Source organism: Portunus trituberculatus, chromosome 45, assembly GCF_017591435.1.
Source record: "Portunus trituberculatus isolate SZX2019 chromosome 45, ASM1759143v1, whole genome shotgun sequence".
Taxonomy (NCBI): domain Eukaryota; kingdom Metazoa; phylum Arthropoda; class Malacostraca; order Decapoda; family Portunidae; genus Portunus; species Portunus trituberculatus.
The window spans coordinates 9,509,980-9,528,338 of record NC_059299.1 but is presented as its reverse complement, the minus strand read 5'-3'; the positions used below and the strand labels follow the sequence as shown (position 1 = coordinate 9,528,338).

The window sequence follows — 18,359 nt, the reverse complement described above, 5'->3', positions numbered from 1 at the left end:
TGACAGATGAGAGAAGAAAAATATTGATAAATATGAAAATAAACATCTTGGTAAATACATATTCAGTCAGGATACAGGAACTAAAACAGAAAGAAACATGCATATATCACTTAAGGTGGACATATGTAAAATTGTGAATCATCCAATATACGGGAAGGGCTGTGGAGTGGGGGCGGGGAGGCTAAGGAGGGGGGACGAGGGAGGAAATGCTAAATAGCACATAGTCATTATACTCTCCGGATTCTGTTCCCCATTGGTTGGTGGTGTCCCGAGCTGTGGGAGAGGGTTTGACATTGTTTTGGTGAGTCTATATACACTGCCGGACACCAGACTCACCTACACAGTGCCAGTGGTAAGAGTACACTACATGTGACTACAATACCCTCCTGGCCTCAAGAGTAAACATGGCGATGTCACGTGCGAAATTATCTCTCTATGCAAAATTATTCCCTGGACTCCACACCCCTCTGTTATCAGTACTCAAACTTGTGGATAGAAGGACCCATGGAACTGATATCCCAACCAAACTACTCAACAACCCAAGATACTATCACTTCCTTCCCCTGACGTCCCACCTCCACAACGAGCAATTTGCCATCACAGTGACCACACAAGCTTAATTGTCGCTATACCAACACCCAGCCCCAGGACCAACCGTTACAAGGAAAGCACCATTCCCACTAGGGTCACTATTGTCAAATTGATTCATTCTTAATCGACTTTGTCACATATAAATTCAGATTCATGTTTTTTTTTATTTGAACCTCAAGTACAAAATCTCTAAAGATTTAATTTTACTTTTCCTAGCTTCATAATTACAAGGCTTTTAATGACTTTTATCAGACGTAATTTTTAACTCTAAATGCTGGAGTTGTGATGTTTGGAGTTTTGCAAAACTATTTCGTTTTTACCATGAGTTTCTTCAATATTATATTTTTTCAGCCTTTTAGCTGCCTTTTGCATTAATAAATCAACAATTATTTGTTATTATTATTATTATTATCATTATCATTGTTATTATTATTATCATTATTATTACAGACACACACACACACACACATTGTGTGTGATGTGGTCTCAGTCCTACCCGAAGATCGATCACTACGAGCTCTGAGAGTTCTTTCCGTAGGGGAAAGGCTGGCTGGGCAACCAACAGACGACCGTGGTGAATAACTGTGGTGAATAACACACACACACACACACACACACACACACACACACACACACAGGCCCTGTAAAACTACAAGTAGGTAAATACAACTAGGTAAATACACACACACACACACACACACACACACACGTCAGTTTAGCTGGTAGTAATCACCATACCACACCGCTCCACCATCACCGCCACATCTTACACCATAACATACCACACAACACCACACCCAGTATCCTAGGCACCTGAACCATTCTGGTCTCTCTCCTGCACCAGAGCCCGCACCCTCCCACCAATCACCGGCCCGCTCCTGCTCCATCCAGCACCCTCTCCACCAATCACCGACCCGGTCGGGGCCTGTGCCAGCTCCGTCTAGCACCTGCCCAACTCCGCCGGTCGGCCTCGCCGCCTGCCACTACTATGTAAATAAATTTTAAAGGTATTTTCTCGAGTTTTGCATGTGTTTCTAGATGTTTTCTGGACTTCAGGTGTAGGAAGAGTTGAAGGGGAAGGGGTGGAAGAGAGAGGTGGAGTGTGAGAGTGATAGTGAGGGAGGAGGAGTCACTCACCAAGCGTGTAAAAAAAAAACATCGACGTATTGGTAAGAATATAGCTCTTTCATTAATGGAGTTGGCATTGTTCTGATATCTGCTTTGTTATCAGCAAGGTAAAGCAAGTTTCAAGCAGAAAATAATCAAGTCTAGTTGTATTTTTGTTTAACGAAAAAATAACACTTAAGTCACTGCATAGAATATAACTTTTTTTAATTAGCACGCCTAGGATTGTTTTGGTGCTTGATATAACACTTACAAAATATGAATAACATGACTCAAGTAGTAATATTTCATAACTTTTAGTCTAACTACTCGTATTTTCAAATTCAAATTTTTTAACGGTACTGAAATAGAAAACAAAAATCTTTATACGACGAGGAATCTTTGTTTTCTTTATTTGACTGGAAAGCAATTTTTTTTTCGTATTCAGAAAATGTAACATGGTGTGATGTGACTGTGCTTTCCTTCTCGACATTATGATGTGTTTATGGCGCCGTTACTTCAAAACACAGAATGTCATTGAACTTCGCTATGTAAACAATTGACTCGGTAGCGTTATTATATTTTGGTTATTAGTTAAAGTATTTGCTGTATTTAAAAATGTATTTTATTCCAGTCTGGGAGCCTTTTTTCTTCTTGTGATTTTTAAAATGAATTACATACGTAAATATTGGGCCACAGAGGCACCTCAATCATCCCTTCCCCACCAAGGTCAGTCCACCAATGTTTGCCTGCACTTTCCTATGTCTCCAGACCCAGACAGTGAAGCAAAGCCAGAATCAACCACCAAAGTAGATAATTAGCCCATTACTTTGTTGAATAAGGGAATGGTTAATATACACCCGTTCAGACCGCCCGCCGCCCACCATGACTCGGACCAAGACACTCCCACAATTAACCACCCTCTTTCTCCGTGTCAGCTCGTCAACATTTCCTTTAATTCCCAGTGTTTCCTTATGTTACCCGCCTGAAATGGATAATGTGTAGTGATAGGAGAAACAAATGAGAAATGGAAATGTATGAGAAAGAGTAATAGTAGTGGTGGCAGCAGCAGCAGTGTTATCATCATTATTACGTACGTACGTGTGTGTGTGTGTGTGTGTGTGTGTATAATTCACTGTTTGATCTGCTGCAGTCTATGACGAGACAGCCAGACGTTACCCTACGGAGCGAGCTCAAAGCTCCTTATTTCCGATCTTGGGATAGGTCTGAGACCAGGCACACACCACACACCGGGACAACAAGGTCACAACTCCTCGATTTACATCCCGTACCTACTCACTGCTAGGTGAACAGGGGCTACACGTGAAAGGAGACACACCCAAATATCTCCACCCGGCCGAGGAATCGAACCCCGGTCATCTGGTTTGTGAAGCCAGCGCTCTAACCACTGAGTTACCGGGCCGTGTGTGTGTGTGTGTGTGTGTGTGTGTTTCACTGTTTGATCTGCTGCAGTCTCTGACGAGACAGCCAGATGTTACCCTACGGAACGAGCTCAGAGCTCATTATTTCCGATCTTCGGATAGGCCTGAGACCAGGCACCAGTGTGTGTGTGTGTGTGTGTGTGTGTGTAGAGTAACAATAGTAACAGTAGGAGTAGGAGCAGGAGCAGGAGCAGAAACAACAGCAGCACTAGTGTTATTATCATTAGTGTGTGTGTGTGTGTGTGTGTGTGTGTGTGTTCGTGTGGGGGAGGGGGTGCTGCTCAACGTAGGATTACTGGTTTCTCCAGTCGCTAGGACAACGATATTCAGTCGGAAACTCTACCGAATTACAATTTCAGTCGCAAATTGGCACGTGTGTACCCACCTTTAGTCTGAATGCATCCAATTGTTGCAGTTGAAACCCTTCCTTTAAAAAAGAAAAGTGAAAAATAATTCAATCAAATAATGAGAAAAACACGAAACAAATAAAAATGTCCGTTAAATATTAAAAATAGATATTAAGTTATATGAGGACTGTTGAAAAGAAAAATCGACAGAGATTGACCATCGTCACCCCCGCAGGTACCACCACCACCACCGCCGCCGCCTCACAACAACAACAAACGGAGCCATGGCGGACATCAGGCTGGAGGTGCCGGGGGAAAATGCCGTGTTGGAGGTGCTTTACGATGGCACGGAATTGTACCAACAGTGAGTGTGTGCTCTTGTGTCCATAGTGGTGTATTGGTGTTGAGATATGGGTGCTGGGGGGCTGAAATGCTCGGGAAGGGCTTGTGGTGGTAGCTGTGGGTAGTAGTTGTAGTAGCAGCAGCTATGGTTGTAGTACTATCTAACTGGTTCTTGTAGTTTTCCTTACTTTACTGTATCCGAGAGATGTGTTTTTTTTAATGTAAGGAGAGAAGGGCAACAAAAACGATAAAAAAAAGCCAATTTAGGTGTTAAATTAGGAAAAATTTGGATTATTTCAATTTAGTTTCACTGCTGCTCCTCTCATTGTGTAGGTTGTGTAGGCTAAGGTTACTCTGATAATACCCCTTACGGTTCTTGGTACAGGAAGCATTACTAACTATACTCATTCTTCACCACTCCCCTCCCCGCCCCACAGGCCTCCATCCATGTCAGAAAACCTCACTCAGCTGGCAAGGAAGATTGACTTTGCCACTGATGGGGAGGAGGTGACCACCGAGGAGAAGAAGGAGGAGGAGGAGGAGGAAGAGAAGCAGCCATTCCAGCAGCCACACTGGCCCCTTGAGGAAGTCAGAAATAAAGTGAGGTGTGTGTTAGTATAGGTAGTGTGTCTGTCTTTTAAGTGATGCAATATGTTTCATGATTTGCTGGATTGTATGTAAGTGTTATAGAGTACTGATAAAATTTCTCTCTTATTTATCAGCAGCTATTTACAAGATTATTTTTTCTTTCTATCCAGCCTTGTAACTTTCATTTGCTTTTCTTATTCTGGAGTTTATTCTTTGTGATTGGCATCTTCAGTTATTTCTCTTGCTTTTTATTTCTTTATATTTGTTTTTTCATTGGCCAGGTGCATCTATTGTATAAAAATTTTAATGGTTAAATAAAGAATTTAAAAAATAGTGTGCATGCTGACCTGTTTCTCTGTACGGTTCAGACAAGCACTGACGGAAGTGTCTGTACTGCACGATCTGCTGATGATAGTGAAGCAGAAGCCCCACCAGTACATGGTTCTTGACCCAGTGCAGGCTGAGGCCCCAGAACCCAAGGCATACATACAGTTCCTCTCCCTGAAGAAGGTGTGGTATTCCTGCAGAGACATAGAGTTACCATGAATAATACTTGTGTTTATTCATATAATGCCTGTTTGTGATGTTTAATTGGTGCTCATACCTTATCATTCATTCATATATATATATATATATATATATATATATATATATATATATATATATATATATATATATATATATATATATACAGTTCCTCTCTACTAAAAAAGGTCTAGTATCCTTGCAGGGAGATAAAGAGTTACTATGAATAACACTTTGTTTATTCTTTGGGCCTCTTTGTTACGTGTGACAGGTATTTATGCCATACTCTTTTCACTACCAGAGCCTGCAGTCGGCAGCCTCCATCCTCCTGACGGGAGGTGAACGCCTCCGTGCATCACAGACCGATATTGGTAGACCAAACCGTCCTGTTCAGGACTTCCACATTGAGTTGCTGCGGCTTCGGCAGAACTGGCGGCTCAAGAAAGTTGGGAACACCATCATTGGCGACCTGTCGTACCGCTCGGCTGGCTCAATGTTCAGACAAGTTAGTGGAGGTTGTTATGAGAACATATGAACATAATGAGACCTACATCAAACCATCATACATATACCTGGCTGTCCCTTTATAAAACACACTACCCATTTCCACCTATCATCCCCATTCATAAATTTATCTAATCTTCTTAAAGCTCCCTTAATGACTGAGCACTAACATCCTGATTACTGTGTCAATTCCATTCATCTACCAGTCTGTTTGGGAACCATTTCCTTCCTATCTCTTTTAAATCTATATCAAGTTTGAACCCATTATTTTTTTATTTTACCCTGATTACTTATCCCAAGAATTTTGCTTCCATCACCCTTGTTCTGTCTCCTATACCACTTAGACACTTCCAAATTAATAAAAAACCAGTGAATCACTTGTCTTGAATCTCATGAAACCAGTAACAGGTTTTACCCCAGACAGGGATATTTGAGGTGTCCAAGGCAGATGATGTGACAGGACCGAGCTCTCTGGTGGGGGCCAGTGGTGCAGCGTCCCCTCTCTCTCCCATGGCCAACCGGGCTCCTCAGTCCTCCCTGAGAGTCAACGTCCCCACGGAGCTTACCGGTTTAGCTTACATCTTTGTGTGCATCAAAAAAGGTATTGTGTGTCTCACTGCTTACCTATGTTGCCTTTTCCTGCTAGTTTGTGAAGTGTATGACAGTCAGCAGAGGGACTGTAAGGGGGGAGACATGGCTTATGTCTTTTATATCATATATTGTAGCTTGATTGTATGTTGGTGTGCATCAAAAAAGGTGATTGTATTTGTCTCATTCCTTACCTTGTCATTTCCTGGTTTTGTCAGAAGTTTATGGCATTCATACAAAGGGAACACACAGGAACATAATCATAAAAACTGGAAGGTGTCATGAGCTTTCAACATCATCAAGATCTTCTCTTTTAAGGCTGTTTAGTGTGAGATGTCTTGCTTTCCTGTGTTGTGGTCTGATGTTATCTTGTCTTCTTCCAGATGAGGAAGACATTTGTTCTGCTCAGCTCACTAGCAGTGAGTTTGTGGGAGGGGAGACTCCATGGCAGCAGAAATTGGAGAAAGCTCAGAATGTACTTTTTTGCAAGGAGCTCTTTAACCAGCTGGCCCGGGAAGCTGTCAAGCTAACCCCCTCCATCCCTCACCTGGTGGTCGGCAACCAGATCACGGCAACCATCTTTCCTGGCATTCACTTGCTGGTCGGTCTGTGTCACTCTGATAGCAAGAAGTGAGTAGTGGCCCGGGGTGTGATGTGTGCCTGTGTCTTGGTGCCTTGTGTGTGTGTGTGTGTGTGTGTGTGTGTGTGTGTGTGTGTGTGTGTGTGTGTGTGTGTGTGTGTATGTATGTATGTATGTGTGTGTGTGTGTGTGTGTGTGTGTGTGTGTGTGTGTGTGTGTGAGTGCGCACCTTTGTCTTGGTGCCTTCTATCTGTCTGTATGTGCTTGTATGTTTATGCCTTGGTGCCTTTTGTCTGTCTGTGTGTACTTGTATGCCTGTGTCTTGGTGTCTTTTGTTGGTGAATGCCTCATGTCTGTGCGTACCTGTGTCTTGGTGCCTTCTGTGTGTCTTATCTTTATAGTATCTATCCATTAACACCTCAAGCTCCATTCAGTGTTATGAATTTAGTTCACACACAGGATTGGTTTGATTTAAATCTAATTATTCAAATGTGAGTAATAAAATAATCATTTGAATAAAAATCCAATGTACTGTACTGCATTTAAATATGTTGGTGACTTTTGCCTTCCCAACAGTGGTCCCAAGGGTGGAACACTGCCAGGCTCTGTGGGTGGGGGTGGAGGGCCGGCTGTGGCAGGAGGAGGGACAGGAGGCACCACTGTGGGCAGCACCACCACAGGAGGAGGTCTGATGGGTCCTTCCAAGTACAAACACGAGCATGACCTTGAGCACTCCCTGCACCAGCTGTTGCACCGCGTCTACCATAACAGCTTCCAGCACCCGCTGCCCCACCCTGTGTACGCCTCCATGGGCATGAGCAAGCGCAGGCGAGCAGCGGGTCTGGAGGGCATGGACAGGAACCAGGTGAGATGTTCTTCACATGCTATTGTCTGTTATAGAACTCTTGGCATAGTTGCTCCACTACTACAGTGTATTGTTAACACTCATCTTTTTGTAGCGCCTGTCCAGAACCCCTTTTGGATAGGAAAAAGAAAGTATATTTTACTGCTTTTCCTTTCTTCCTGTTCATCAATTCTTAAAGCATTCAGAGCCATCTCCAGGCTTGTCTTAGGATTCATAGTGATTCTTTATTCATGGTGTTCCTGCTTGCCATGAATACCTAGGTTGTCTATGGGTTTCTGAGGGATACTGTGGATGAGGAAGGAATGCTAAGCACCTTGTCTCACTGGACTGGATGTGGGGAGTCGGGATGAGAAGTGTAACAAACGGCATGAATGCGGGTCTGGGTTGGTGCCATAGCAGTGGTTTGCCCCAGTCAGCCACTAAACTTTGGGTGTTTCTGACATGACTATGGCTGAAATTTGTCATCTGAGTTTGCTGTGGTTGCCGTTCCAGTGTGTTTCACAGCTGTGAAAGTCTGTTGACTGTTTAGCTGTAGGATCCTATTAGTGCTATTGCTTCATGGCACTTCTTAGGCACCATTGTTGGAGAGAGGTGGATGAGTAGTATTGCTCACCAGCTTCTTGTTGCACCAACAGCTGCTGAACATGATGCGGGAGCAAACCCTGCTGGAGCAGATCATCCGGCAGGTGCAGCACAACTTCCTGCGGCTGCGCACCATGTATGTCATCGACCAGCTGGCGGCGGAGTTCAAGGACCCACTCATTGTGTCCCACTGGAACGCCTTCAACTCGCCCACCCAGTCGTGTGTCAAGATCAACATTGTAACGCAGGGCTACGACTCTGCCCTGCGCACCAAGCTGGTCATCCACATCTTTGAGAGAACCCTCAAGTGCATCTGTCGGGACGGGAAGATCATGACCATGTCCTTTGAGCCGCAGGAGCTGAGGAACCTTATCCTGTGCCAGATATCCCAGCACAACATGGCAGCACTGCAGGGCCTGGCCAAGTACACTGGGTGGACCGTGCTGTCCTCAGAGCAGAACATTGGTACAGGCACCATTGAGCCATTGGGTAATGCCTCTACTGTCATGCTGGCGTCCCCATCAGGCAACAAGGTGATCGGCGTACACTCGGGGCCCCACCAGCGGGTGTCAGTGTTTGTGTCATCCTCACCACGGCCAGACTTCTACCCGTCCACGGTGGTGTCGGAGCAGCGGTGGGAGCACCTGGGCTCCGTGTGGCAGGAGGTGCGCCACGACCGCATGGAGGGAAGGAACTTTCTCAACAAGATGGAGTTGCTCATGGCCGCCCTCACGGCCTAGTGAGCATCTCAGCTCCAGTGATGCGTGTGTGTTTGTGTCTGTGGCTCTTGAATTCTCCCTCCACACACCCAGCTGTTACTGTTTGGTCTTGCTGGTGGAAATGAAAGGACGGGTTTGCCTGAAAACATTTCCTCTTTGAATTCAGTGAGTTGTGTGTTTCAGTCTCAAAAGCAAAAAACTATGGAGTGAATGTTCCTTGATCAGAGAAAACAATAAATTATCAAGGAAAGTACAAATTTTTTGTATAGTTGTTGATGTATTAATATTATTAGAGACAATCAATCTATTTTGTTTGAAGAAATCCTAACTCATCCCAGATACTGATAAAGCACACAGTGAATGAGTCACTAGAAGCAGTGTTTCATGATAGTCTGATTACTGAGAAGGAATAGTGGAGACTGTGGTGACTAAGAGAGAGTGTGTGTGTGTGTGTGTGTGTGGCAGATGCCACAGCTGCAAGATGACAACAGAGGAAATGAAAGCTCAGGCAGTTGCAGTATGTAAAGGGATGAGAAGGAAAGAGGGGGAATGGCAGCATGCAAGGACAGGAATAAATGGGAACCTTTCTGTCGTGCCAATCTTAGATACCTCAGATGAACACAACATTACTTGCATACTTGTGATTAATGGGAATGATTGTGCTGCTAATGCCACAACCTGTCATCTCCCTTTCCTCCCTCAAAGACTGCCATTTGTTTCTGTAGCAAAAGAATATAAAGAAATAGATGTTGTAAGAGGATGTCAGGCCTACATGTGGCAGTCCCTGTATACATGATTAATATACCTAATCTTCAAAGCTCCCTATTGACTCGGCACTAACAATCTGATTATTGAGTCTATTCCATTCATTGGTCACTACATTTGAGAAGCAGTCCCTTGCAATCTATTTAAAATCTAACATTATATTCAGCTTGATCCATTACTTCTTGCTCTGCCCTGCCCACTGACCCTGGGGACGTGGCTTATCTTGCAAGGTCAGTGTTGGCTGAATAAGTAATTTCGTTGGTCGCACCCTGATAATTAACGCTGTCACTTCGTCAGCCCACGTCTCGCTGCTTTGCTAGATTTTGTCAAGAGGAATGGGTCACTTTTAAACTTATTTAATGACGTTCATTCGTACGTTGGCGTGCTCACGTACTCACGCCCACCTCAATACTGCTTCACGAAAAGAGTTTAGACGTGCAATGAGGCTGGACGCTGGGTGAAGATAGGTGAGGGTGGGATGGGAGGGCTGGAGGAGGTGGCGAAGAGGTGTGGCGGCGGGGGCGAGGAGCAGTGGACATCTCTGCGGTGTGATGGGTCGGGCGTGGAGGGGCGTGGCAGTGAGCGGCGAGGGGCGTGGCAGCCTACACGCCTCAGTCAGAGTGGTGAGGTTGGCGGGGTCGGACGCGCTCTACTGTCTCCCGTTGCTCGCTCGGCCGTGAGAGGCAGTTTCTGTCTCCCTCTCTTGTATCTGTCCCTCTCCCCTCTCCCTGTCCGCGACCCCCGTCGGTACCATCCTCTGGTGCGGGGTTGCCGTCCTGACTCTGGTGGACTTAAGACAGCACGCATCTTCTTCCTCTGTCCAATGGGGCGCACCACGTTGATCTATCTAGCTAGACCCTGATTGGATTCATTTACTCATTTATTCATTTTAGCTGTGCGAGACAGGTCTGCTTTCTTCTTGCATGGGTGATGGCGGGTGTTGCGGGACCGCCGGCGTGTGTGTGGTGATGACTGGGTGACTGGTAACTGGAGGACGCGGCGGCACCAGCCAGCCAGGCAGTGAGGGAGGCGGTCAGGCTTCCCGTGTGTCGGACGGTGCAGTGTTACGGGGCGGGTCTGGACACACTCTAGGCCAGCCATGTCCCTGGCGTGGCGGCTGGCCCTGGCTGCCCTGGTGACCTTGCTGGTGTCCCCAGGCGGCCGGGGGGAGGACCAGGGGTCGCCGTGCCCCGCGGAGTGCACGTGCTCGGGCCTCACCGTGAGTTGTGGGCGTCGTAATCTGACCCAAGTGCCCCGCCCACTACCCAGCGACGCCCAGCGCATGTGAGTACCCCGCCCACTGCCCGCCCATTCCACGTTGTGCCTGCCTAGTCCCGCCCACCACACTCTCTTTAGCCCCACCCACCTTGCTCTCCTCTTCTCGCCCCACCCACTGACGGCCCCTCGTTTGTGTAGCCCCGCCCACTACTTCTTGTCTGCAGACTGCCCACTTCCTCACCAATTGACAGTCTCCGCCCCTGTGCCCCATGCGCCCCGCCCCGACCCTCCCTACCTCCCACTGCCCATCACTGCCCCTCCCTTCTTGATTGTTACGACTTGAATATTAAAACTTGGTCGCTGAAACACGAGAGGAAAGCTGAGGAAAGCAAGAGGAAAATGAACACACACACACACACACACACACACACACACACACTGCACCACTGTCTGTCATGTCGGGTCTTCCCTTTGATGTCAAGTCTCGTTATTCGTCCTGCCACAAATATCAGGAGGCACAAAGCTTTTTCTTCCCCCGCCCCGTCCCACACTGACCCTGAATCACACACAGCCTATAATGACGATGAGGATAATGCACCCGCTTCTTAATTCCGTCCTGCTCCTTCCTTTAATCTAACTCAATGACACTCTGCCTTTCATTATATCGCTCATTATTTTTTTCTTCCTCTTTTCATCATTCTTTTGTTCTTTTTCTTTCGCTTTTTGTCAGTTTTTTGTTTATTAATTTTATCTTTCTTTTTTTTCTTTCCTTCATTTTTGGTCTTTAATTATATTTCTTTATCTTTATAATTTCTTTCAATTTTTGTCCGTTATATTTTAATAATTATTTTTCGTCATCTCTTGTCATATTCTTCATTTCTTTGTCTACTTAATTCAATTTATTTTTACATCATGCTCTTGTTCTTTTTTTCACTTCTTCCCTTCTTTATTTCAGACATTCGTATTTTCCTCCTCATCCTTATGTCCTTTTCTTCACTTTCTTATTTATTTTTCCTTATTATAACTTTACTTCAACTATCCATTTAATTTATCCTTTCACCACTTCTCTATGTTCCTTATTCTTTATATTCAACCCTACTCTTTATTTTATCCTTTTCTTTTCTCCATCCCTTTTATATCCTTCCGTCCTTTTCTTCACTTTATCCTTCTCTTCCCTCCCTCTGATGAGTAAATTTAGTCTCCGTTACACTAAGAGTCTCAAGGCTTTATCTAACACATATTCCCCACAGACAGAGGTTAGGAGAGGAAGGGAGACACAGAATGCATGGTGATGATTCTAAAGCCTACGGTAGTATCTTAAATCACTTCTACAAGCACCTTCACTAATTTCCAAAGGCTGTAGATGAAGTAACAAGAGTCTTTAACGGAGGTATTTTTTATGGTTCCAGTGACAGATTAACATGATTTATACATTACTGGTAGAAGTAGCAGTCGAGGACACGCAGCTGATCATCTCTGTGGCCTTGAAAAATAGTCGTGGTGAGAGAGCAAAGCGTTTCTCAATACGGGTTTAGTGGTGAGGTCCGTCGCTGTCCCCTCCTCTGTTTGCAGTCAGGGTGGCAACGTAACGCAACGCTCGCTGTGTTTACCTTCACGTAGCAGACCAAGGCCCGTCTTCTGAAATGCTTTACTCTGCTCTCTTGCCACGACAATTTTCAAAGGTCACTGAAATGATTAGCAGGACTGTCAAGAGTCTTTCTCCTATTAACTCCTTCAATACTGGGACACATTTTCACCTTGAGATCTGTGTATGATTAGACCATTTTATTAACATTAGGAAGGGTCTATGGAGGTCAGAAGATTAATGGCCACAGTCTTCACTATTTTAATCCTCCAAATGAGTTTCTGAAGCTGTAGAAAATCAACAAATAGTAAGCAGAATGAATATGGAAACACGTCATGTTACTGAAGGGGATAATAATGCAGGGATCTTGTTTATCTGTCACAAGAACCGTATAAACACCCTAAAAAATTCAGTTATCTTCACCACGACTAATTTCAGAGACGTTAGAGATGATTAGCAGGGTTATCAAGACTGTTTCTTCTGTTAGATACTAGAAATTTGGTTAATCTGTCACAAGAACCGTGTAAACCTCTGAAGAATTTGTATAGCTTCAAGTAAGTATAGAACCTTTGAAAGACGTGGAAGTGTGGCGCAGAAATATTTCAGAATCGAGTCCGAAAGACCACCAGATCCACACCCTTGGGAACACACACACACACACACACTCTCTCTCTCTCTCTCTCTCTCTCTCTCTCTCTCTCTCTCTGCCTGTCAAATTATTAATGCTGTTTAGTGATCTGTTGCAGCAGTTCACGGTTCACTACAAATGTGTTGAAGTACAAGTTGTGAGCACTTCTTTTGTTGTTGCTGTTACGTTTCTTTTCTTTCTTTTTTCAATATACATAAAATCTCTATTCATTTACTTATCTGTCTATTTATTTTTTTCATTTATTCTTTATTTCATTTTATGCATTCAACCTTCCATATTTCATTTTACTTCATTTCTCTATCGTGTGTGTGTGTGTGTGTGTGTGTGTGTGTGTGTGTGTGTGTGTGTGTGTGTGTGTGTGTGTGTGTGTGTGTGCTGGCTTAAAACTAATAGACCTCACCACTGCATCACCAATTTTCATTTTTCATTTTTTCTCTTTTTTTTTTTTTTTTTGCACTCGAATGTAAAGCCACTTCCCCTCCCCCCATCCTCTCTCTCTCTCTCTCTCTCTCTCTCTCTCTCTCTCTCTCTCTCTCTCTCTCTCTCTCTCTCTCTCTCTCTCTCTCTCTCTCTCTCTCTCTCTCTCACACACACACACACGTTGATGCTGTGAATAATCTGCGTATCATTTCCTACCAGAGAACCAGAGAGAAAGACAAATGAGTGTGGTGGGGAGAGAGGGAGAGGGAGAGGGAGGAGAGAGCGGGAGAGGAAGGGAGAGAAAGAGAAATGAGAGAGAAGTGACTGGAGGGGAAGGAATGAGAGGAAAGTAGGCAAACATACGTAAATCAATAGAATGTGCATCGAGAGAGAGAGAGAGAGAGAGAGAGAGAGAGAGAGAGAGAGAGAGAGAGAGAGAGAGAGAGAGAGAGTCGATCGCGATGAGTCAGTCAGTCAATTAATAAGTCAATAAGAGAAAGAGAAAGAGAGAGAGAAAGGAAGAAAGATAGAGAGAGAGAGAGAGAGAGAGAGAAGAAAAATATAGTCGTTTCCATGACATTTAAATTCTCTCTCTCTCTCTCTCTCTCTCTCTCTCTCTCTCTCTCTCTCTCTCTCTCTCTCTCTCTCTCATCACTCGCAGCTCCATAAATTCTTCCTTACTTTATTTCTTTAATTTCTGTCTTTGTGGTCTAATTTCTACCTTACTTTTGAAATATTGTCTTGATTTAGTCTCAGGTTAATTATCGTGACTCGGGTGCAAGTTCCTCTGTGTCTCTCTCTGTGTGTCTCTCTGTGTGTCTCTCTCAGCAAACTTCTTCTCTTCCAGCTAAGTATTGCAAGAGGATAATTAAAGAAAACGGGAATTATAGAGCCATGAAACACCTTGATGAGTGAAGATGTAAAATTATATTCTGGTTTTTGTTTCTATTTCTCCTTTTTTGCTTATTTGTTGTAGTTTTTGTGCTTCCTTTTTTGTCCTTTTGTGTAATGTTTAGTTTGATCTAATTTTTCTGTCTGTCTGTTTGTCTGTTTGTTTATTGATTTTTGCCTACTGGTCTTTTTTTTTTTTCTTTTGTATTTTGTGTTAGAATGACTGGTGATTTTTTTTTTCAGTTTCTTTTTCTTCTTCTTTTTTTTCCTCTTTCTCCTTCTTCTTCTCTCCTTCTCTTTCTCTTCTCTCTTCCTCTTCTCTTCTCTTCCTCCTTTCCTCCTCCTCCTCCTCCTCCTCCTCCTCCTCCTCCTCCTCCTCCTCCTGTCATTAATTAATCACAGCTGTTTTAATGGATTGCACCTGTTGATGGTGTGAATTCAGTATACCCTCTCTCTCTCTCTCTCTCTCTCTCTCTCTCTCTCTCTCTCTCTCTCTCTCTCTCTCTCTCTCTCTCTCTCTCTCTCTCTCTCTCTCTCTCTCTCTCTCTCTCTCTCTCTCTCTCTCTCTCTCTCTCTCTCTCTCTCTCTCTCTCTCTCTCTCATTACTCTACGGAAAAATCTTGCCACGTTATTGCTTGTGTGAAATCACCAACACCACCACCACCACCACCACCATCACCATCATCACCACAACCACCACCACCACCACACTATATAACATCTTCCCTCGCCTTGTGCCTTTCTGAAAACATCCTCCACACACACACACACACACACACACACACACACACACACACACTCAAGGTTCTTACGCTATGTCACGTGACGGTTGCCATGACTACAGTATATTGTGAACACACGTGGATCAAGAGAAGGAGGAAGAGGAGGAGGAGGAGGAGGAGGAGGAGGAGAGAATTGTTCGTCTATTAATACCTAACCTCATACCTAACCTAAACTGCAAATAGGAGGAGGAGGAGGAGGAGAAGGAGGAGGAGGAGGAGGAGGAGGAGGAGGAGGAGGAGGAGGAGGAGGAGGAGGGCATACAAAGTGTTTAATGAGGCAAGAGGAAGAACAGGTGAAGGAGGAGGAAGAGGAGGAAGGTTATCAGTCGGAGGAAGGGAGGAAGGAAGGGAGAGGGGAGATGAAATAGGAGGAGGAGAGGAGTCCGATAAAGGGCAATGCATGAGAGAGAGAGAGAGAGAGAGAGAGAGAGAGAGAGAGAGAGAGAGAGAGAGAGAGAGAGAGAGAGAGATTGAAGCTTCAGTTTCTACCATCACCACCTCTCACGCTACTACTACTACTACTACTACTACTACTACTACTACTACTACTACTACTGCTGCTGCTGCTACTACTACTACTACTACTACTACTACTACTACTACTACTACTACTACTACTACTACTTTCTATGCTTCACACACACACACACACACACACACACACACACACACACACACACACACACACACACACACAGTCTTCTTATCTTAATGAGGGGAAGAGCTTTCTCCCCTCAGACGAGCACACACACACACACACACACACACACACACACTTTTAAAACCAATGTGCTGTCTGTTTTGTCTGTCTTATTGAGAACGTTGTTGTGGGTTGTGGCGGTGGTGATAGTAGTAGCAGTAGTCTCTCTCTCTCTCTCTCTCTCTCTCTCTCTCTCTCTCTCTCTCTCTCTGTGTTTTGTTTGTCAACAGAAGGCAAAAATGGCGGACTGAGGAGAAAGGAGTCTATAATTAAGGATGGTTTGACGTGGCAGAGGAGAAGGAGGAGGAGGAGGAGGAGGAGGAGGAGGAGGAGGAGGAAAGGGAAGAAGAGAGGAGTGGGAGATTAAGAGATAACACGAAGTTGGTATCTTTTATTTATTGTATACTACTCTCTCTCTCTCTCTCTCTCTCTCTCTCTCTCTCTCTCTCTCTCTCTCTCTCTCTCCCTATATAAGGAGGGTGGTCGCTTCTTCCATATAAGGACATACGGTAGTTTAATTAGCATAATGCCTCGGAGCTTCGAACACACACCGCACTCAAGGCTTCAAATTATACTGCTTCTGCCCTGACATGCTGTGGTGGTGGTGGTGGTGGTGGTGGGAGTAGAAGTAGTGGTGGTGGTAGTAGTAGTAGTAGTAGTAGTAGTAGTAGTAGTAGTAGTAGTAGTAGTGGTGGTGGTTCCTTTGCTTTCTTTTATAAGGAAATTGACAGAAAAGAAAAAAAATCAGAAAAAAAAATAAATAGAAAACACAAATTAACAAACGAAATACACACACACACACACACACACACACACACACACACACACACACACACCAAATAAAAACAAAACAAAACCAAATCCCCTTAAGCACTCTAAACCCTTGAGAGTTACCGTCCCCTTAGCGAGACTGGCCCACTCCTCGCTAGTGTCCGGCAGCCCCACTCTGGCCATCCCACCTCAGGCACTGTCCTCGCTCCAATATCCCTCGCTGCCTTGTGTGGGCGTGACGGACTGACCACATCACTCCCGGCGCCCACACTTGCCCTGGCCATCTCTGCTGCTCCTCCTAGTAATTGCTGGACATACACACGCACAAACACACATACATATACATACACAGTGCATACATACACATATATATAAATACATTCCAGCCGTGTCTCTAACGTAATTACAAAGGCATCTTGTGTGTGTGTGTGTGTGTGTGTGTGTGTGTGTGTGTGTGTGTGTGTGTGTGTGTGTGTGTGTGTGTGTGTGTGTGTGTGTGTGTGTGTGTACCCTGAATATTTGGTGTACTCATGTCTACTCATAGTACACCCATACATATGTACGTACATACATACATAACTGCCCATACAAAGGAGTGTGTGCGTAACAGCTCGATAACTCTCTCTCTCTCTCTCTCTCTCTCTCTCTCTCTCTCTCTCTCAGAGCAGAATAATTTCTAGAGTTTCACTTTAGAAAGATATACAACGTCCTTCTCCTCCTCCTCCTCCTCCTCCTCCTCCTCCTCCTCCTCCTCCTCCTGTCACTCTGTCCATCTTGATTACTAAGAACTTGCAGTTATCAAAATAATAAGTGAAAGAGGACCTGGGTACTTTATCTTCTGAGAGAGAGAGAGAGAGAGAGAGAGAGAGAGAGAGAGAGAGAGAGAGAGAGAGAGAGAGAGAGAGAGAGAGAGAGAGAGAGAGAGAGAGAGGGCATTAGTCAGTGTTCATATCGTCTTCCTCTCCTACACAACCTATAGTTAATGTGAAGGATGGATATGGGTGTAGGACTCTAGGAGGAGATGGAAGGGTGAGGGGAGGAGGGGACCTTGCTTATATGTGTGGGTGTTCACTTAGGTTTAATTAAGTTAGGTCACATTAGGAAACAGACTAAAGACGTATTTTTATATTCCATAGAGAGAGGCGGTGTTTGATAGAGGGATTCTAGTGGTATTAGTTAGGTTAGGATAAGTTAGTTGGATTAGGTAAGTTTAGATTAGATTAGGTTAAGTTAGCCTGGATTGAGTGGTTTGGTTAATCCCTTCAGTACCATGACGTGTTTTCATATTCATATTCTGTTTATTATTTGGTGATTCTATACAGCTTCAGAAACTTATGTGGGGGGTTGAAATAGTGAAGACTCTGGCCATAAATCTCCTGATCTCCATTGACCTTTCCTAGTGCAAATGAAATAGTTTAACCACACCCCAAAAAACAGGTAAATATGTGTCCCAGTACTGAAGTTAGATTAGGTTAAGTTAGGTTATATTGAGTAAGTTTAGATTAAGTCAGGTTATATTAGGTTAACTTGGACTTAGGTTAGGTTAAGTTAAGTTACATCGGATTAGTTAAGTTCATATAAGACAATGTTTATGTTAGCTTGGACTGAGTTGTGTTAGTTTAAGTTAGGTTAGGTTAGGTTAGGGGTGTATGTGTGTGCGGAACCAGACCAGCCTCCCATCACGCCCCATCAAGTCTCAGGCGTAATTCGTGTCCGCCGTTGGTCCAGGAACGCCCTTCACCTGAGGGATTAGACAGAGAGGGAGAGGAAGGAAGGTGAGAGGGAGGAATGGAATGGAAGG

At 44.5% G+C, this 18,359-nt stretch overlaps 2 protein-coding genes and 1 long non-coding RNA gene across 4 annotated transcripts in view; 2 read left to right on the top strand and 1 right to left on the bottom strand.

Annotated features, from left to right (window-relative positions):
- The first annotated feature begins 3,718 nt into the window (after positions 1 to 3,718).
- Positions 3,719 to 9,080, top strand: LOC123519389 (mediator of RNA polymerase II transcription subunit 17-like). Of its 2 annotated transcripts, none has more exons than XM_045280668.1 (8): positions 3,719 to 3,848; positions 4,264 to 4,431; positions 4,783 to 4,924; positions 5,241 to 5,444; positions 5,852 to 6,044; positions 6,415 to 6,661; positions 7,188 to 7,476; positions 8,112 to 9,080. In XM_045280668.1, exons 1-8 carry the CDS (start codon positions 3,769 to 3,771, stop codon positions 8,796 to 8,798), a joined length of 2,010 nt encoding a protein of 669 aa, XP_045136603.1. In that variant the 5' UTR covers positions 3,719 to 3,768; the 3' UTR covers positions 8,799 to 9,080. The 2 variants fall into 2 exon arrangements, with proteins under 2 accessions (XP_045136603.1, XP_045136604.1); XM_045280669.1 differs by having other exon boundaries at positions 3,754 to 3,848; positions 5,864 to 6,044.
- Positions 9,081 to 10,464: 1,384 nt separating this feature from the next.
- LOC123519388 (protein slit-like) overlaps positions 10,465 to 18,359 on the top strand; it is a 125,438-nt gene continuing 117,543 nt past the window's right edge. The window contains 1 exon segment of the mRNA XM_045280667.1: positions 10,465 to 10,826. Within this exon segment, the coding sequence (XP_045136602.1) occupies positions 10,642 to 10,826 (185 nt within the window). The 5' untranslated portion in view covers positions 10,465 to 10,641.
- LOC123519396 overlaps positions 17,523 to 18,359 on the bottom strand; it is a 63,992-nt gene continuing 63,155 nt past the window's right edge. The window contains exon 5 of the long non-coding RNA XR_006679005.1: positions 17,523 to 18,299. This is a non-coding gene — a long non-coding RNA (uncharacterized LOC123519396). The remainder of the gene's footprint in view (positions 18,300 to 18,359) is intronic.

Excerpts from the sequence above, each read along its gene's own strand:
- LOC123519389 (XM_045280668.1), top strand. The coding sequence starts at position 3,769 with ATGGCGGACATCAGGCTGGAGGTGCCGGGGGAAAATGCCGTGTTGGAG. Across the intron at positions 5,445-5,851 it reads CTGGCTCAATGTTCAGACAA|GTTTTACCCCAGACAGGGAT; the intron begins GTTAGTGGAGGT and ends AACCAGTAACAG. Across the intron at positions 6,045-6,414 it reads CTTTGTGTGCATCAAAAAAG|ATGAGGAAGACATTTGTTCT; the intron begins GTATTGTGTGTC and ends GTCTTCTTCCAG.